A 17,610-nucleotide genomic window follows, 5' to 3' on the forward strand; every position below is an offset into this window, starting at 1 on the left:
TTACTCAAAACCAAAATGTTTAAAATTTTACATATATACAATATGAGAAATAAATTATGTTTTAAGTCATACAAAAACCACAATATACAAATAGGGCTTTGAAACTTCTCTGATATGGCATGGCAACAACTCACAGATACCAAAGGCTTCTGTTTTTGAAGTCTTTGCATAAAACCATGAAAAAAATATCCCCAAATGTGCTTGCTTTGGTTGGAGTGAAGCTCTACAAAAACTGAAGAGATTTGCAGGCCTCAGAAAGACTTGCTAAGACTTCAGAACTCAGTGCACCACCTGGCAACACCATTTTTGAGATTGCCTTTCTGCATGCCAAAAGCTCAAGGGTTGTTATATCAATTTTCCTTCCAGAAAGTAAAAAAAAAAAAAAAGAAAAAGAAATAAAAGCCAAAAGCAAGCAACCAAAACAAAACCTATTTCACCAACTGACAAGGCCCACTCTTCTGTAACAAAGAGGACAGCTGCAGAGTCTGTCCAACTCAAAGCCAAGCCAAGATCACCTGGGACCAGGGAATGCAACTGGGGTGTTGTGACAGTTGAGGGCAGGATGTTTGGCACTCAAAAATAAGGTCTTAATTATGCATTGGTGCTACAACAGCTTCTGAGCAGAGGTGAACCTTCTGTTCTCAGAGGTTAAAAGGAGTGGTGCAAAGCTCTCCCGAAGCAGCACGGTGCACTGCCTTCCTCCATCCCTGTGGTCAGAACAAGGGCAGATCCTCTTTGCCCCTTAAAAAGGGATCCCCACATGGGATGGGGCAGCCCCGCTGCAGACACTGACCAGGCATGGAGGAGCAGCTGCCACCACCACCACCACCACCTGCACCATGTCCTGCCCCAGGCACAGGGAGGACAGAGCTCTGCCTCCTTATGAGGCCATATGTCAGGAAAATAGACATTTCAGTATCAGAACGGATTATTTTTAAGGCAAGCAAAGGACAACTTGAAGTTAAGTGGCATTGTGCTTATCCCCAGCCCTTCCCTGGACAACCCCACACACCTGACCTGTGCTGGTCTCACCTTCCCAGAGCCCACAGTGCTACAGGACCATGGTAACCCCTACCCTAGGTGCTAATTTGTTCTTGGCAGCTCTGTCACCCACAGTCTGATGGGCAGTTAGCATGGTTATTTCTCTTCTCAACTCCACTGGCAGGCAGACCAGAAGATCATTGCTGAGGTCTCAGTCTGTGAAGATCTCATCCATAGTCCTGGTTAATGGGAGCAGGGAAGGGAAAATGCGGTGTGTAACAGATCAAGGTAAGGTTAAATGCACAAACCAGGCTTCTCAGGAAAGGGAAAATGGAGTTTTAGTTATTTTAGGTCTAGGACCATGGTTCATCAATTGCTCCTCAGTTTCTTGCATGCAATCCAAGATGTTTTGTCCTGAAGAGCCAGTTTCTTTAAGTGCTACCAAGCCAGGTTTCTCCCAGAGCATCTTGCCACCTGTGTGGTCTTCATGCATCTAGGTTGCTTGGTTGTGAGTCTTTAGGGGAGCCTTCAGAGCAGATTTGAGACAGACCTGGGGAAAACAGACAGCAAAAAAGACACCTAGTTAAATGCAGAAGTTAAGAGGAGTAATGAAGGATTGCTGAGAACTCATGGAACGCCAAGAACAGGTTTGGACAGCACAGGCTGGTGTTTTATTCTGCCAAAGCTGCACTTTGCCCAGTAGCTACTCAGGGAGAGACTGCAGCAGACATTATGCAGGCTGCAAGCAGAAATTACAGGGCTTGAGCTAGACCCTGCCTGTGCAGCTCCATTTGGGATGGACAGATGTTTGCAGGCTCAATCTCTAAGGAGGGAACTATAGTATTGCACTGACTTGGCAGAAACAGCTGAACAGCAAGTAATCACTCATGATTTCTGGAAGGAAGGATCATTTCCTAGAAAAAACGGTGTGCTGGAGCTGAGCTCAGCTCCTCTGCCTCGTGCACAAGCTGTACTGCACGAGAAAGGAGGAAGGGCACATCTGCCAGCAATTCAGTTTTATGGAGGTTACCAAGTAGCATATCAAAACAGCCTTTTATTGTACCTGCAGGAATGTTTACTCGATCTTTCGAGACTTGTGGCAGAGCAACAAGTTCTTGCACAGGGGTTTCATTCACAGAATTGTTTGCTACCGTGCATAGCACAGCTTGCTGGTTTCTGCCAAACCTGGAATGGGACCAGCTCACATTTCTGAGCTGAGTTCTGCTGCCCAGGAAGGCTGTGCTAAGCTTGACTTCCACGCAGCTCTGCTAGCCCTAACAAGCACTTTGGCCTCTGGATTAGAAGGAACAAAGCTCCAAGTCTACAAAATGAAATTTAAGAGAGGGCAAAAGGCTGGGCTAATTCCAAATGAAAGTATCATTTAGTCAAATGAACAGGAATTCATTCAAAACATGACCAGAGGCATCCAAGGCAATCAGGTTGTCACTGCTGGGACCAGACTTTCTGGAAGTCATGCTCTGAGGACTGTTCTGTGTGTCTGGGAAGTGCCCCAGAGGTTAAACAAGCCTGAGCTGCTTTGGCAGTGGCACTCTCCTGAACCAGAGGAGATCAGCAGGCCTGGAGATGAAGCTGCAGGACTCAGGGCTGTAAAACCATGTCAACTCCTCACCTGAATCTTCCTCATGTAGCTGAGCTCAAAGTTTAACCAAGTGATTTCTTGGCAGCTCAAGGTCTTCCACCAGACTTTGAGGAAATGCCCTGCACTTCTCCCAGCTTCCCCCTGTTTTACAGAGCACTTAATAAATGACTCTTAGTTACCTTTCCACTATTGCCAGATCTGGGGCTTTGGTGGCACCTGACTTTAGCACCTACCACAATTAGGAGCAAGGACTGTGATACACCTGTTTGGCTATAAAGATGTAAAGGCATAAGATGACAATCCAAGGTGAGAAGGGAGAATAATATCACTTACTTAGCAATAGCAGGTGATATTAAAAAATTAAATCTGATAGCTGTGAATCTTAGGCTAGGATTTCTTATCTTTTTTAAAAGAAAAAGAGGTATCAGGAGTTAAAAACACAATGAGAAGGTTCCACTCATCCCAGCCAAGCCACATGCATCATACAGAATTTCTGTTGACTGATTTCCATACCTTTTCTGCCATTCCTCTGTGCACTTCACAAACCAGAGCTCTTTGCCAGGAGATATACTGGTTAACTGTGAGTCCTCCACACAGAAGGCAAACCTAGGAGGAGGAAGAGGAGGACACAGAAGTCAAGGTACTTGCTGTCTCAAGTTTGAGATTAACAATTATTATTAACAACAATGATTAACAATTAGCAGGTAATACGGACTGCAGCTTATTCTAGGACAAGTTGTTTGATTGAACAGAACATCTTGATACACCATCAGCCCCTTGAGTTGCTGTTTTATTTCCTACTTCAGTATTTTAACTGGGGATCTTTGCTTCTACTAGCCCTATGTTTCATAGAAGCCAGGATGCAGAATACCTTACAGATGACAGGTGATGCTTATTTAAAGCACTGAGAAACATGTTAAAATCATCAATGGGAAATCATCAATGTCAACTGCTGCTCTTTGACAGATCTGGGTTACCTTCAGAACAACATTAACAGAAGGCGTGGGAGCGCCGTGCTACATGCTTGGGAGCTTTAACAATTTTTGGATGCTCAGGTAACTTTCCATTTGCAGAGAATCATAAAATCAGAGAATGGTTTGGGTGGGATGAGACGTTAAAAATCATCCCTGCCATGGTAGAGAACCTTCCACTAAAATTTATGGTCAATTCTATGATCCAGGGGTATGGGTTTGGTTTAGAAAGGCCCTTAAAAAATCACCTAGTTCCAACCCCCCTGCCAGATCCCATTGCTCCAGAAGGAGCAATGCAGAGCTTGAGGGGTTGGTGTCACCATGTTATTGGTTGCAGTTTTAGGCCCTGCTGGTTGTACCTATTCAGCACATTGAGCCTGTAAATAATAGCCATGACCATCCATCTTTCAGTACTTTTGGTGCTCAGTACTTTAACACTTCAGGTACAATCTAAACCACCTTGAAGCATGTTAATTTAGTCCCCAGTGGACCCCACACTATCAAAATAAAGCTCCAAATCTGCTCTGTGGTGACTAGTTTTGCTTAAAGCCTGTTTGCAGCCTCGTGCTGGACAGTAACCTGCTCTGCTACACCACGAGGGAGCAATAGCTGGTGACACCAAAAAGGAAGGCAGCCCAGGATACCAACTACATTCAAAACACTGGGTTTTTTCCCTGGGCTCTGGGTTGAAGTTTCAGGTCAGTTCACATGCAGCCTAGCACAACTCTTACCTCTGTTGTGTTTCCCCAGATTTCACACGTATTCGTCTGATGTGGAGCTCCTGGGAGGAATTCACAGGCCTGTACCAGTAGCTCCTCAGCTCTTTCCACAGATCATACCACGACTGAGACGTCCCCTCCCAGGTGAGCTTTATTTTCAGAAGTTCACCCATGTCCTCCTCAGTATAGACCAGGAAGGTGTTGGTAGCGTTTAGGCCAATTAGATCAAGCCTGGAAGAGAGGCAGAGACTTGGCATTTTTAACTTATGGAAGCATGCCAGGTGCTCCTTTGTTCCATGCCAGGAGTTTAACAGAGCCCCTGCAGCTTATCAAGTGCTGCACATTCAACTGTCACCAGTTAATTACTGATTGCACTGACAGGAGCTCAGATAGCTGGCTCCACACAACGCAGTGTGTGCTTAGCTTGGTCATCCTTCTGTAGCTCAAAGGTGGGGTTTGTGCCTGCTCTTTCCTTTGGGAGAGGCTAAGTGAGGTCAGCAGTGCCTCCAGAGACATTTCAGACTATGTCCAAATGGTGGAGGGCAAAAACAAACCAACCAACCATAAAAAAAAAAATCACACACAAAAAAGTAATGAGCTGTGAAGGCTAACATGGGACTGGGCACATTAAAGTGTTCTCAATTCATCCAATAATAAATTGTAATTAAGCTACTGAGTGAAAAGCTTTTTGGAAAGGTGATGAAGTGAGGCTGCTAGGCTGGGATGCAACACCAGTGTTAGCAGAAGAAAAAGAATTCTGCCATCCTGTGTAGTCCCTGTGGCCTTCATACATAGGTAAAAATACAAAGGACAGATTACTTACATTTCTAAAGAGAGGGGCTCAGAGTCTCCATTGGTGCCATGGAGGGTGACAAAGAAGGTGGGGTCAACCTCTCCCAAGCCCTTATAGCTGAAGACGTGCATTTTCATCTGGTAGTGGTAGACTGGAGAGAGAGGGGAGAGCAGAGATGGAACCAGCTGTGCTGAAAGAAACATTGCTCAGCACTGCTCTGTGTGAAATAGTGTTGGCTAGCAAAGACCAGACCCTTCATTTAGTGAGAGAGCTCTGATCACCTTTTCCTGCCCTTACTGATTACAAATTTGAGCTTCACACAACAGCAGCAGCAGGCCCACCCTGGGGACAGCTCCCCAAACCTTACATTGCTCTGAGGCTGAGTTTTGCAAGCACAGCAGGTAACTGCAGCCCTGCTCAAAAGGCAGAGTGTTGTTGTGGGTGGATTCCACGGGGAGGAAGGAGTACAGTGATGGCACAGCACAGCAGTGCAGCCGGGTGCCAGCAGAACAGCAGCTGGAGTGCCCAGCTTTGGGGCGATGCTGCTCCTCCACCTCTGCCTCCTTCCCCACACCGACTCAGGGAGGCTGCTCCCACAGTGCTCCTGCTGGGAGGGGAAGCCTACAAGCCTACCTTTGAAGGGCATGTCAGCCCTGGTTTTCAGGTACATCTTGCTGTTCCTCTTGTGCCGGATGCGGCGCGCGTTGTAGCCGATGCCGTTGCAGCGGTTCTTGCGGCAGCTCAGGCAGATGCCCTTCTTGAAGCGACTGGAGTCGGTGCACTGGAACGCGAAGCTCTGCTTGTCCTGGTTCACCAGGGAGTCCACAAAGAGGTGCACAGACCGCTCGTGCTCGCATTTGACAACTTCACCAATTGCTGGAGAGGCAGAGTTGCAAGGGACACACTTGGCTTAAGCAGCCCATAAGATAAAGTGAGCTGTGCCTTTCTGCAGCCCAGCAGAGCAGGGACAAACTCAAACAGTTTTCCAATAGCTGCGATTCAGGAGGTTAGTGGGAGATGCTCACTTAGTCCCTCCCATGAAGAGCTTTAAGAGGGTCCTAGTCCCAGCATAAGACCACAGATTATGATCAGGTGTTGGAGTGAGAATGTGCTTCATTGTTAAAAGCATTTATAGTTTCTAGTGACTATCTCCAGAAGTACAGACAGTTTAGAAGGAAAAAATGGTTTTCTTTCCATCAACCCAAGTCTATTTGTGAGAAGTCTACACTGACCAGAGGCAAAAGATTAAAGAGAACTTACTCCCATAGGCAATGGCTCCCAAGACATCACTTAGGCCACAGCCAGGCTGGAAGTCTCCCCCGTTGGGGTAGATATCAAGGTGGCCCACAGGCATCTGGATCCCAATGCTAACACCCAGTGTTTCCCTGGTGTAGGTGTGAAGGACATCCACAAAGTTGGCATCATCGGGGGAGAGGCGCCTGCTGGGGTCCACTCCTTCAAACATGGGGCCAGCAGGATCCAATCCTGGAGTCAGAGACAGAACACAAGGGGCCAGGTAAGAAATTGGGCTATTTCATACAGAATATAGCCAGAAGCCTGCTGCTGGCAGGTCTCCTCACCACCTGATACACAGACTGTCCCAGCCTCATTCCTGGTATTGTCCCTCAAGATGTCTTCACCATGGGCTCACTGAGGGGACAAATAAAGATGCCCCTCTCCACTTTTGGGGCAGCACAACTCAATAGCAGCACCATGATCAGATTGCCTGTTGGAAGCTAAGAGCTTTCACCAGGTGATGGTGAAGAGATGATTCAAGAGGCAGCTCCAAACACCAGAAGAGGTTTAACACCCCAGGAACAGCTGGCTCAGTGACATTTAGTCTGTTTTCAGACTGCACATATGGAGGGACTAACACAATTGAAGCAGCAGCCAAGAAATACCTGCATTGAGATCCCATGGTGGGTTTGGGATGCTCTGTTAACTCCTGAGCCTCACTCTCAACCAGAAGCTGCACTCCAGAGCATTTCTACAACTTGACCATTAGGTGATTTTTTTCCCCTGATTAATTAAATACAGACATTTATTGCTAGGCTATATGGAATTATCACTGCCAGTGTCACATGTAAATCCTTAATGCAACTCCTTGTACTATGCCCTAAGTCCTCACATGTTGAAATCAGCTTTCCTCTGGAGCTGGAAGCAAACTCTTCAGATATTTCCAGAATGAGGGTTTACAGTTGATTTTTTTTTTTTTTTAATCAGACATCCTCTGGGACAAACAGCATCCAATAGCTCTCACCTCCATTAGTTTATGAGCTGTAATTACAAAAACACTATCACTGAGAGGAATAGCATTTGGATAGTAAGAGCTTGAGCTGGACTTGTTTTGAACCCACATTTAAATTCAAACAAACCCAGGACCAGTTTGTCCCGGGTAAAGTTTTTACATTGAAGCCTTGCTATAATTGATGTGAGGAGGCCTGTGCTTTCCACTGCTGCCACAAGCAGAAAACTTGTCATTTCTGGAAGAATAACACCAAAACAACATTGTAGCAACACAGGAAACGAGCCTCTTCGGGGAAACTCACTGCCAGGAAGAACAGGGGAGAGACTGCTTGAAAAAGTGCTTAAAAAGCCACTTGCCTGTAATTCTGCCTATAGTGCCATGGACGTGGTTGCCAGCAAAGCCAGCGACGTGGGCACCCAGGCTGTACCCAATCAGGTGGACATTCTCAAGCTTGAAGAGGGGGTTCTCCTGCAAGGAAAAGAAAATACGAGAGTTTGATCCCCTCTCTTTCATGGCATCTGGTGCTGCTTCTGTCTGCAGGAATATAAAGTCCAGTTCCAAAAAGGGATTGGTGGGAGGGGACAGATAAGCACGCTTCGTTTTGTATTTCATCAAGACAAGCGGAACGGTCTGGATGGCACTCGTGGTTTACCCATGTTCCAGCCCCAGTTATGATATCCTTTATCACCAAGAAGAAAACTTTCCCCTGGGAGCTGCCAGCAGACTCAGCCATCGCCTCAGGTGCCAAGTGCAGCACCATGGACCTCTCCTCCTTCCCCGCCTCCTGCCAGGCCAGTGCTGGCTCTGAATGCCCGAGCCCACATTGCTCAGGCAGCACTCCCAAATCTGAGCTGCCCTTCAGCACCACTGACCCGAGCACGCCTCACCCGAGGCAGTATCTCCAGGGAGGCAGGGCAGCAGCACTGCAGCTATGAGCCATCACCTGGCCAAGCCCTGGGCTGGGTGTTACAGCACAGCCTGCCCTGCTGGTGAGCGCTCAGCAGCCTTGTGCAACAGTCCCTCAATGCGAGAGCATTACAACAGAGGCTGCTCTCAGCTTGCACTACCTGTAACCAGTCAAGCAACCTCGCTATGGTTTTTCCAACAATCTGCGTGTTGTTCACGGCATCGGTGTAGAGCTGGTGGGCAAGAGGGAGCCAGTCCACCACGACCACGTTGGCATCCTTCTCCCTCTCCTGCAGAGCGGACACCAAGCTGTCAAGCCAGGTTTCGAACATGCCACTCATCTAGAAAGAGATTCACGTGTCAGTTTCCAGCTCGCAGGACCAAGATGACACATCCACAGTCAAGTTATTTGCATGTCATTTACATTCGCTGCTCCAGCTGCATGCTGCTCCTCTGCAGGCCCCACTACCTCTCAGCGATGCAGTAAGAGCATGCATGCAACGGAGTAAGAAAAACAGGTTTTGAGAGACTCTGGCTGTAATTATCCACTTGCCTTCTAGGGCAGGAGGAAGAGGCATTTGTTACGTGCCACCTTATCTCACTTTTTCTCAAGAAATTCTGATGGATTGCAAAATTATTCACCAGACCTGGCAGTGCAGTTTGCATAAGCCCTGGCAGAGCTGATAAGCCCCCTGAGTGCCACACACTCAGCCTTACCAAATGCAGAATTAAAAACCTTGATAAAGTCTGCGTGCCCTCTTGTTTCTTTATCAAGGAGTGCACATAGCAGACTGGGCGCTCAGCTACGATTACAGAAGGGCTATACACGTGCCTGTCAAGTCAAGTGTCACATTCACAGTGGTCACTCAGTTGGATTTTAGTCCCATGTTCACATTATACAGCTAGGAAGTGATCTTGAGCAGTTATGAATGAGTTGGGTGATTTCAGAGTTTCTAAGCCTGACCCCGAACACTTTGCTCCAGAGATCTCAATAGAGGTGCATCTTTTAAGAGACCATTGTGCTCAGAACATGAAAACTTTCCCAAATTCCTATATTCATAGAATTCTAAAACGGTTTGGGTAGGAAAGGACCTTAAAGATTTTCTAGTTTGAGCTCCCCTGCCATCAACAGAGACATCTTCCACTAGACCAGGTGGTTCAAAGTGCCACCCAGCCCAGCCCTGAACACCTTCAGGGATGAGTCAATCAAAGAAATTCCTGAAAATAATATTCTGGAGGCACAGCCCATTTGCAGGGCAGTTTGCTCTCTCTGAGTGGGCAGACTAAGCAGTGCCCAGGATTCCTCACGCTTACCGTCCAGCCGTGAATGATGAAGAAGGTTTTAGCTGTCACGTTGAACTTGCAGTCCTCCAAGCACTGCCGCTGGCCGATAGCGAGCGCACAGCCATCCTCACCGGCGTCCGGCGAGGAGCGGAGACCGAACTTCACCCGCGCCTTCTGCTCCGGCACCCGCTCCGCGCTGCCATCTGCGAGCCCGCGGGAGAGAGGGGTCAGCAAAGCGCCTCCGAACCCGCCTGCCCCGCCGGGGGACGCGCCCGCTCCGCGGCTCCCCCGCTCCCGCGTGGACCGCGCTCACCCACCTCCCGCCGCGGGCAGCGCCGCCTCCGCGGCCGCGATGCAGCAGGACACGGCGCTGCACAGGAGCAGGAAGAGCCTCCTCATGGCTCGGGAGGGAGGGAGGACGGACGGAGGGAGGACGGACGGACGAAGGCTGGAGCGGGGAAGGGATGAATGGATGGACACACGCTCGCACGGACGCGCGGCGGCGGCGGCGCCGCTTTAACAGTGGCACCATGGGGGCGGGGCCAGCCCGCCGCTCCTATTGGTCACGCCTTCCGTGACGTCACACATAGTATGAATGGGAGGCCACGCCCCGCGTGGGAGGGTCCCCGGGGGTCCCCAGGACTGGCACCCCGAGGGACACAGGGGACGTGTGGAGGGGTTGGTGAGAGTCACAGGGGATTCCCAGCAGTGACACCCCGAGGGACACAGGGGACATTGGGTGGGAGCCACCGGGGGTCCCCAGCGCTGCCACCCCGAGGGACACAGGGGACATTGGGTGAGAGTCACCGGGGGTCCCCAGCGCTGGCACCCCGAGGGGCACAGGGGACATGCAGCCCGCGTGGGGAACTGGGGGTGTTTGGGAAGGGGGTCTCACTTGTGCTGACCCCTCATGCTGCAGTCCCACATTCCAGTGGGGTCTCTGCTTTCCGTCTCCACCCGTGGGAACCCTCCAAATTTCCCCCCTTGGGCCCTCTGGACCTAACGGGCACAAGATGCTGCCTGAAGTGCATTGCCCAACTTGCAGCCCACCACCTTCTTCTATCGATATGCGTTATTGATATCATAAGTAATTTTGAACTCAAAAATGTACCATTTATTTCTACTTTTTTATTACTGGTTTATTTACCAATTGCTGATGTGTGACAAGTTATTTCACTTTATACTGCTGCTGGCTCACCACACTGTAAGAAGAGATCATGCTCTGGGGACACATGATTTTCCTGCTCTCTTCTTCATCCCCTTCCTCAGCACCGTGGCTCCTCTTTCTCTCCAAACTCACCGAAGAAAGCAAGGACAAAGCACCAGGGCAAAGGAAAAAGGTGCAGGCACACGATGGGCAAAGATGAGGAATGTGGTGTCCCACCCCTAAGGCGAAGGGAGCACCCAGGATTTGTAGATGTTCATGTCAAAAGGAAAGATAAAAGCCAGAGGATCTGCAAAAACTTTAAAGGTTTTATTAGAAAATTGCATGCTTGGCATGGAAATTGGTGTGTTTGTTCCTGGTTTTGTGGTAGAAACACGGTGGGAAGGGAAGGGAAGGGAAGGGAAGGGAAGGGAAGGGAAGGGAAGGGAAGGGAAGGGAAGGGAAGGGAAGGGAAGGGAAGGGAAGGGAAGGGAAGGGAAGGGAAGGGAAGGGAAGGGAAGGGAAGGGAAGGGAAGGGAAGGGAAGGGAAGGGAAGGGAAGGGAAGGGAAGGGGATATCATGCAAAATCATGCACAGAAATTGCTTTAGCCCTTACCAATAGACACAAATGGAGAGAATTAATCAATTAATCTGACTTTCTGGCAGTGCTTTCTCAGGGTACTGAGTTTGTACTCCACATCTTTGTGAGCCTTCCTCAGCCCAAACACCTCCTGACTCTGTGTGGATTGGCAGATGGTCATTGTAGGTCACTTCCAACTGAAACACTCCTATTCTATTCTATTCTATTCTATTCTATTCTATTCTATTCTATTCTATTCTATTCTATTCTATTCTATTCTATTCTATTCTATTCTTTCCTCATAGCTCTCTTATATGTGACAGGTTGTGAATGGGGACTGATGCTCCTCTCCTCTTTGGGGATCACCCCTAGAACTTCTTCACTTCTCACTTTGCAGGATGAATACATGTTCTGGGATCTCCCCAAGCATACCCTGTTTCCAGAGGCTGGAGATGATGCTCATGTTCCTCAGGGAGCGTGGGATTGAGCAAAATGTCCTGAGGATGAAGCTTCTCCTCTGCAGCTGTGTGGTCCTTCTCGAGGAGCAGCATCCTGCCAGCACTGACCTAAAACAAAAAGGACCTAAATTTCTCAGCTGCTGTCCACTACTGGACTTACTCCTGCAGGAAATGATTCAGCCAAGCCTCGTCACCAAACGCCTCATCATTTAAAAAATTTCTGGTGCCAACAAACCCCTTCCAGACAGCTGACCACCACGACATTATCGTGGTTTAACTACAAGGTCTTCTCATTCTCCTTCTATTGTACAGCTCCTGCTTTTGTCTGTGCAACTCCAGGCTCTGGGAGGGGAGTCTTGCTCTTTGCCTCTGGCTTCCAAGAATGACAGTAGCAGTGAGAATAGCTTAGCAACAGCAAGGAAAAAAAGTCAAAAAATTCCTGGCTGCTTCGGCTGAAGGGTGATGATCATCTGGGGAGATGCTCAGGGTCTGTTGTGATGGGCATTGTATCAACTCACAGAGTGTGGCTCGGCACTGACCTCTCTGTAACCCTCGTGGCCTGGGGGGAAGGAGGCTCCCACCCAGAGCTGCTTGGAAAATAACAGTTCGTTAAGCCAAATAATTCTAAGGGAAAATTCCTAGTTTTGATTAGTTTTTCACTGGAAAAGATCTCATGGTTCCCAGATGGAATTTCTGGATGTTGTAGTAAGTAATAAATAATAAACCAGGGTGAAATGAGAGTAATCCACTTTAAAAGATGGACGGAAGCTCAAGAGTTCCTCAAAAAAGGAAGCTCCAGAGTTACAGCACTTGTAGGGATGTTGGAGGCTTTACCTCAGCGGCTGGTGTGAGGGGGCAATGCCCGAGGAGATAGTGGCTGTCCTTGGAGGTGCCCTTCTGGCTCTCTTCCTCTCTCCCTGGCTCCATTCCTACGTGATTTCCTAAAGATCTCAGTTCAGTCCAAAAGCAGAAGAGGAATGATCATGAGTGTTTTCATAGGAAATAGAAAAATGTTTCCACTCAGCTGTAGTCACAAGCTCTTTGAAGGTGGCTGCTGGGTGGCTGAGTCTGGTTTCTCCTTCAGCACCAGACATGGTGAGTCAGAGCACAGTCCTGAAATGTGGAGGTAGAAGGTACATGAGAGGAATCAAGCTTCTTTTAGTAGCAAAAAACTAAAATCAGTATGGGATGTAAATTAGGATGCCCAAATATTTAAAGGTCTGAAGTCTGCTGGTGCTCTCAGGGAAGGACTAGACAGGTTTTAGAGCAGCAGCATTTAATTTGAGAGGTTTCCACACCCATGTATCCATCAAGGAGACACTTTCAATGCTGTTTCTATACAAGAAGAACATCTCAAACTTGGGTTATGGTCAGTGTCTTCTGCAGGAGCTCAGCATCCCTAACAGAAAGACTTTCAAGGAGACTGAAGTCAGAAGACTTCTGCAAAATAATTGTCATTATTCTTTTTCCTCTTTTTCCCTGTCTTTAAAATTAGCATGTAGACACCTGCTTTCCTTGCAGAAATGAGCCCATTAAAGAGCTGAGCGTGAAAGGAAAAGAGAAAACCTTTCATCATCACACGTCCTCTTTAAAAACCTGTAGAGATAGAGTAATTCTGGTGTGAGTGGTGCTGGAGATAACAAGGAAAACTCACAGCAGCCTTTTGCATGAACAGTGCTGCCAACATTGCATCCCTCATCCTCCCATGGATGGCCTGCAGTGGAAACACAGCAAAGAGAAAGTTTTGCAGCCCAGGACAGAGTACCACTGCTGATATGAGTGGCTGCAGAGGGATTTGTACAGTATTCCCATAGCTAAGATTGCAGCCTGTTGTGTTCACATTGCTGGGAAGGTACAAGTGGAACATTTGGCCACTCCTGTCAGGGAAAAATTGTGACTCCTGGGCTTGTGAAGTGGTTAGTGAAAACAATGGCATACCAACCAGAGTTAAAGATGCTCCTATTAAAATCTTTTCATTTGAACAAACTAAGGAGAAACGTCATGGCTTTAGGTCAGTTATTCAGTGTCAGGGAGTGCATTTAGAAACCTGAGAGTGTTTCACCCACTCTCCATTCTTCCTGGCTGGTTCTTCCTTTCTCCAGTGAAAGAGCAAGTAGGATTTACAGGATAAAAGGTGGGGAGAGAAAGGGATCTCTCCCTCTCTCTGTTTTTTTTCTTTTGGTAGGTTTTTTTTTTTTAATAGTTATAAAACAGTTATTTCTTTCAATTACAAAACACAGGCAGTATAATCCAGTGGAATTGATGCTAGTTTCCCACATGGCTCCTTCTGCCTAGTTTGTTTCTGAGATGACAGAGGAGGAGAGGTAGCAAACAAACTGAGAGAGGGAAGGGCTGCTCGGATGGCAGCAGCCTCAAGGTGTGCTGAGCTGGGGCAAAGGCCTGGGAAGGATGGGGGTGCAGAGCTGACTGCACCCCAAGATGTCAGATATTCTGGAGAGGCAGCTCTTCAGTGAAATATTATCCCAGGTTAATTCTTGTATCACTCTGTGCCTGCTCAGCCCTGGAACTCTGGGTTTGTCATCATCCCATCTCACCACAATTATTTTATGCTTAGTGCTTGCTGCAGAGGGGCGATATATTATTTCTGCAGCACAGTTTCTGCTCTGGTTGTTTTTGTTCTGAGTGTCAAACAGGCCATGGTATCTTTGTTCCACAGCCACTCCCTACCCCACAAAGTTTTTTGCCTTCCCTCCTCAGCCTTTCAAACACATCCCCTCTATGAACACACTTTATAGGACCAATACTTCATACCCCTGTGTAGGTTGGTTTGCTTACAGAAGAGGCTAATCTCCAGCAGGTTATGAAATCAGCTCACATGCTTCAGTGGCCTTACCCACTATTGATATCCCGGTTCGATCCCCGTTGAGCTCTCTTTGTTGGAGGTAACCCCTTCTCCTACTCCTTCTAAGCTGATTTCTTAAGCCACCTCATTCAAGTCCCACATCCCCATGGTATTTAGATGTAGTAAAAATGACTGGGGGGAAAATAAATGGCAGCCAGCGAGCCCACTAAACTGTCTGACTATTAATGGTCCTGTTAGTTGCAAATTTACTTTACCACAAAGCTCCCAGCATGTAATCCTTAGATGAATGCCTTTGATTGTGAAGGAATATTTACAGCTGACCCTGCCAGCAGTCTGCAAACCTGCAATGGGCCTCCTGTCCCACATTAAATCCGCTGGCATCTGTTCCTGGGTTCTTATCAAACACATGCTCTGTTGGTGCAGTGTTTGGGCTGCAGTGCTCGCGGATATGGTGGGCCCTGAAGAATAAATCCCCGCATTCCTGAGAAATGCTAATTCTTGTGAACGTTGTCACACAGGGTTACAGTTTGTACCTGTCTCCAGGCATCGCCATCCACTGGGAGGTTTCCAGGAGGCTTTGATCCCTGCTGGCTGCCCCCTCCCCATGGGGGACCATGGACCACCCTTCACCACAGACAAAATTCTTCCTTCTTCAAGTTTCTGCTGTTTTCCCAGACGTATATATGAGCAACAGGAATGATTTTATGATGGTTTTTATCTCTTTTCACCCCTGCCCGTGTCTTGCATGAGTCTCTGGGTTGCTGTGAGTGATCCTGCCCTCCTTTATCCCCATCAGGGCTGCGCAGGAGCTCAGGCTGGAAGCCAGAGAGAGCTCTGTGTGTCCTGACGCCTGTTTGCTGTGCCCAAGCAGACAAGTGGAATTCAGCTTGTCATTCCCAGCATGTCTCGTGGTCCATGAGACGGATCCAGGCTGCTAGGCTGCTTTGTGTCAGACAGAAGGCCCGGTGGTGTGTGGTGGGCCTGCTCCATCCACTCTGCAGACAAGGATGCCTTTAGGTCTGTGCTGAGGAATGACGTGTATTTCTCTCTTCTTATGCTTTTAAGCAAAATTCACCGTTTTCCATCCAAGCTGGATGAATGCTGAGCATGTCTGGGCTTGAACATGGACTTGCAGCCAAGTCCACTGGCAGTGCAGAGGTGTTGTGGGTGGCCAGAGGGATATTCTTCTGCTCCTTTCTGAGGTCCTGTTTTGGTGGGACTGGAGAAACATCTCAGAAGTCTGTGATTACTTGATCCTTCAGCTGGCAGATAGTGAGGCCCCAACAGAGCTTCTGCTTTAAGTTTCCTGCATCCAGCAAAGAAAGAAATACCAAAATAAGAGGAGCCTGGGATTGCTAGGGAGTCCAGAGATAAGTTGGTAGGGCAGCTGTTTGATTTAGGGATTGCTTTAGAATGCATATCCTTATCCAAAAGCTTTTTCTTCAAATCTGCAGGAACATTTGGCCCAAGTGTGGAGTGGATGTGGTAGCACCACCAGTGAGGTGTACCCAACACTCAGCTGGGCTTCAGCACCAGCGGAGACTCTGAGAACTGGCAGAGCAGGCAGCGGCCCTCCTGCCCACTGAGATGGGTCTGTTGGACTGGACAGAGCTATGGCTTTGGGATTAGTTCTGTAATAAGCAGGTAAAAAATCTTGGAGTTTGGTATTTTGGCAGAATAACAAGTAAGCTGACATCTCATTCTTTTCTGAAAACTCTCCAGACTAAGGCCCAAACCAGTTGTCTGGAGGCAAGTTGGAAAGGGCTCGGAGCAACCTCATCTAGTGGAAGGTGTCCCTGCACATGAAAGGGGCTTTGGAAACAGGTGGATCTTTAACTTACACTGAAACCCATTCTATTATTCTATTATTAATTTTCAGCACTCCTAAATCCATTTTAACGCATGAAACTCTGAGCATACCACTCCACTTCCAGTGGCTACTAGAAAGTAAACAAGTTTTTTATTAAAACCAATTAATTCTTTACTCACTTAAGCAAAGCCCTGTAAAAACATACATTAGTTCTCACCATTATTGTTAATTTGTACCCAGGCTTTATGACTGCAAAACTCAGATAATTGTTTCTTCCTGGGCGGTTGTTGTGTCAGCTCACAGAAATTCTTCATCTATTTCTGGTCCTGATTGCTGATTCAGCTGGTGTTTAGGAGACCCTGTGGCAGTATTTCACTGTGATTCACACACTGAAGAGGAATCGTATTTTAAACCACAAACACAGACTTTACGCACCAGCCTTTGTGTGAAGAAAAAGGGTGACAAACAGCTTGAGGACAGGAATAAGCTGCACAAGATGTGGCTGTGTTTCATCAAGGTCAGTGTCATTTGCTCTCCAGCACCCTGTTCTTCCTTTACCCTTCCCTTTGAACCATTTGTCTTCTGCAACCCATGCAGAGTGTAGAGATGGGATCTGCCAGAGGTAGGGGAAAGCCTCAAGTCACCATTGGAAATACACAGAGTCTCCTGCTTTTTTCAGATGTTGGCTTTACTTACGCCAACAGTATTACTCATTTTGATTTTCACCAGGTTGCACATTTTACTTTGACAACTCACTGGTTATCCCATCCCTGAATCCAGTCTTATTACTCAATGTCTCCATGAAAAGGACACCTACTACGTCTCTTTGCAGAGTCTGCAATGGGATGGTGGGAGGCTGGTCCTCATCAGGCTCTGTTTCACCTTCTGGCCATTTATTCCTAATTGCCTAACTTCTCTCATTTATTGTGTTTATTGAGTGTGTGGAGCTTATTAGGAAGAGTCAAATGTTCTGTAATTAATCAGGAAGAGTTTGGGGCATTTCTTAGTGCCTTGAATTTATGTTCCTGTCTGTAATGTACAGATGCTGCAGACATTCCTCCCAGAACTTCCCAGTCCAGACAAGCAGAAAGACTGCAGTGAGGATAGGGGAAAAGCAAAAGGGCTTCTCTGTACAGGTGAGGTACACCCTGGGCTGCATCACCAGCAGTGTGACAGGCAGGTCAAGGTGGGGCATGCTGCTCCTGTGCCCCTGGGCTCAGGTGAGAGCCCACCTGCAGAGCTGCCCCAGCCCTGGCTCCAGCAGCACAAGGAGCTGGAGCTGCTGCAGCCAG

General features: G+C 47.9%; 1 protein-coding gene across 1 annotated transcript; it reads right to left on the reverse strand.

Moving 5' to 3' along the window:
- Positions 1–398: 398 nt before the first annotated feature.
- On the reverse strand, positions 399–9,969 carry LIPG (lipase G, endothelial type). The gene is made up of 10 exons (XM_066568967.1): positions 9,820–9,969; positions 9,533–9,705; positions 8,380–8,559; positions 7,669–7,780; positions 6,325–6,549; positions 5,698–5,940; positions 5,095–5,215; positions 4,284–4,502; positions 3,095–3,187; positions 399–1,531 (listed from the first exon to the last, which is right to left on the reverse strand). The coding sequence occupies exons 1-10, from the start codon at positions 9,899–9,901 to the stop codon at positions 1,510–1,512; spliced, it is 1,470 nt and encodes a 489-aa protein (XP_066425064.1). The 5' UTR covers positions 9,902–9,969; the 3' UTR covers positions 399–1,509.
- Positions 9,970–17,610: the final 7,641 nt, after the last annotated feature.

Source organism: Molothrus aeneus, chromosome Z, assembly GCF_037042795.1.
Source record: "Molothrus aeneus isolate 106 chromosome Z, BPBGC_Maene_1.0, whole genome shotgun sequence".
Lineage (NCBI taxonomy): Eukaryota > Metazoa > Chordata > Aves > Passeriformes > Icteridae > Molothrus > Molothrus aeneus.

Excerpts from the sequence above, each read along its gene's own strand:
- LIPG (XM_066568967.1), bottom strand. The coding sequence starts at position 9,901 with ATGAGGAGGCTCTTCCTGCTCCTGTGCAGCGCCGTGTCCTGCTGCATC. Across the intron at positions 5,941-6,324 it reads GGGAGCCATTGCCTATGGGA|CAATTGGTGAAGTTGTCAAA; the intron begins GTAAGTTCTCTT and ends CTGCCTCTCCAG. Across the intron at positions 1,532-3,094 it reads ACAGAGGAATGGCAGAAAAG|GTCTGTCTCAAATCTGCTCT; the intron begins GTATGGAAATCA and ends TGTTTTCCCCAG.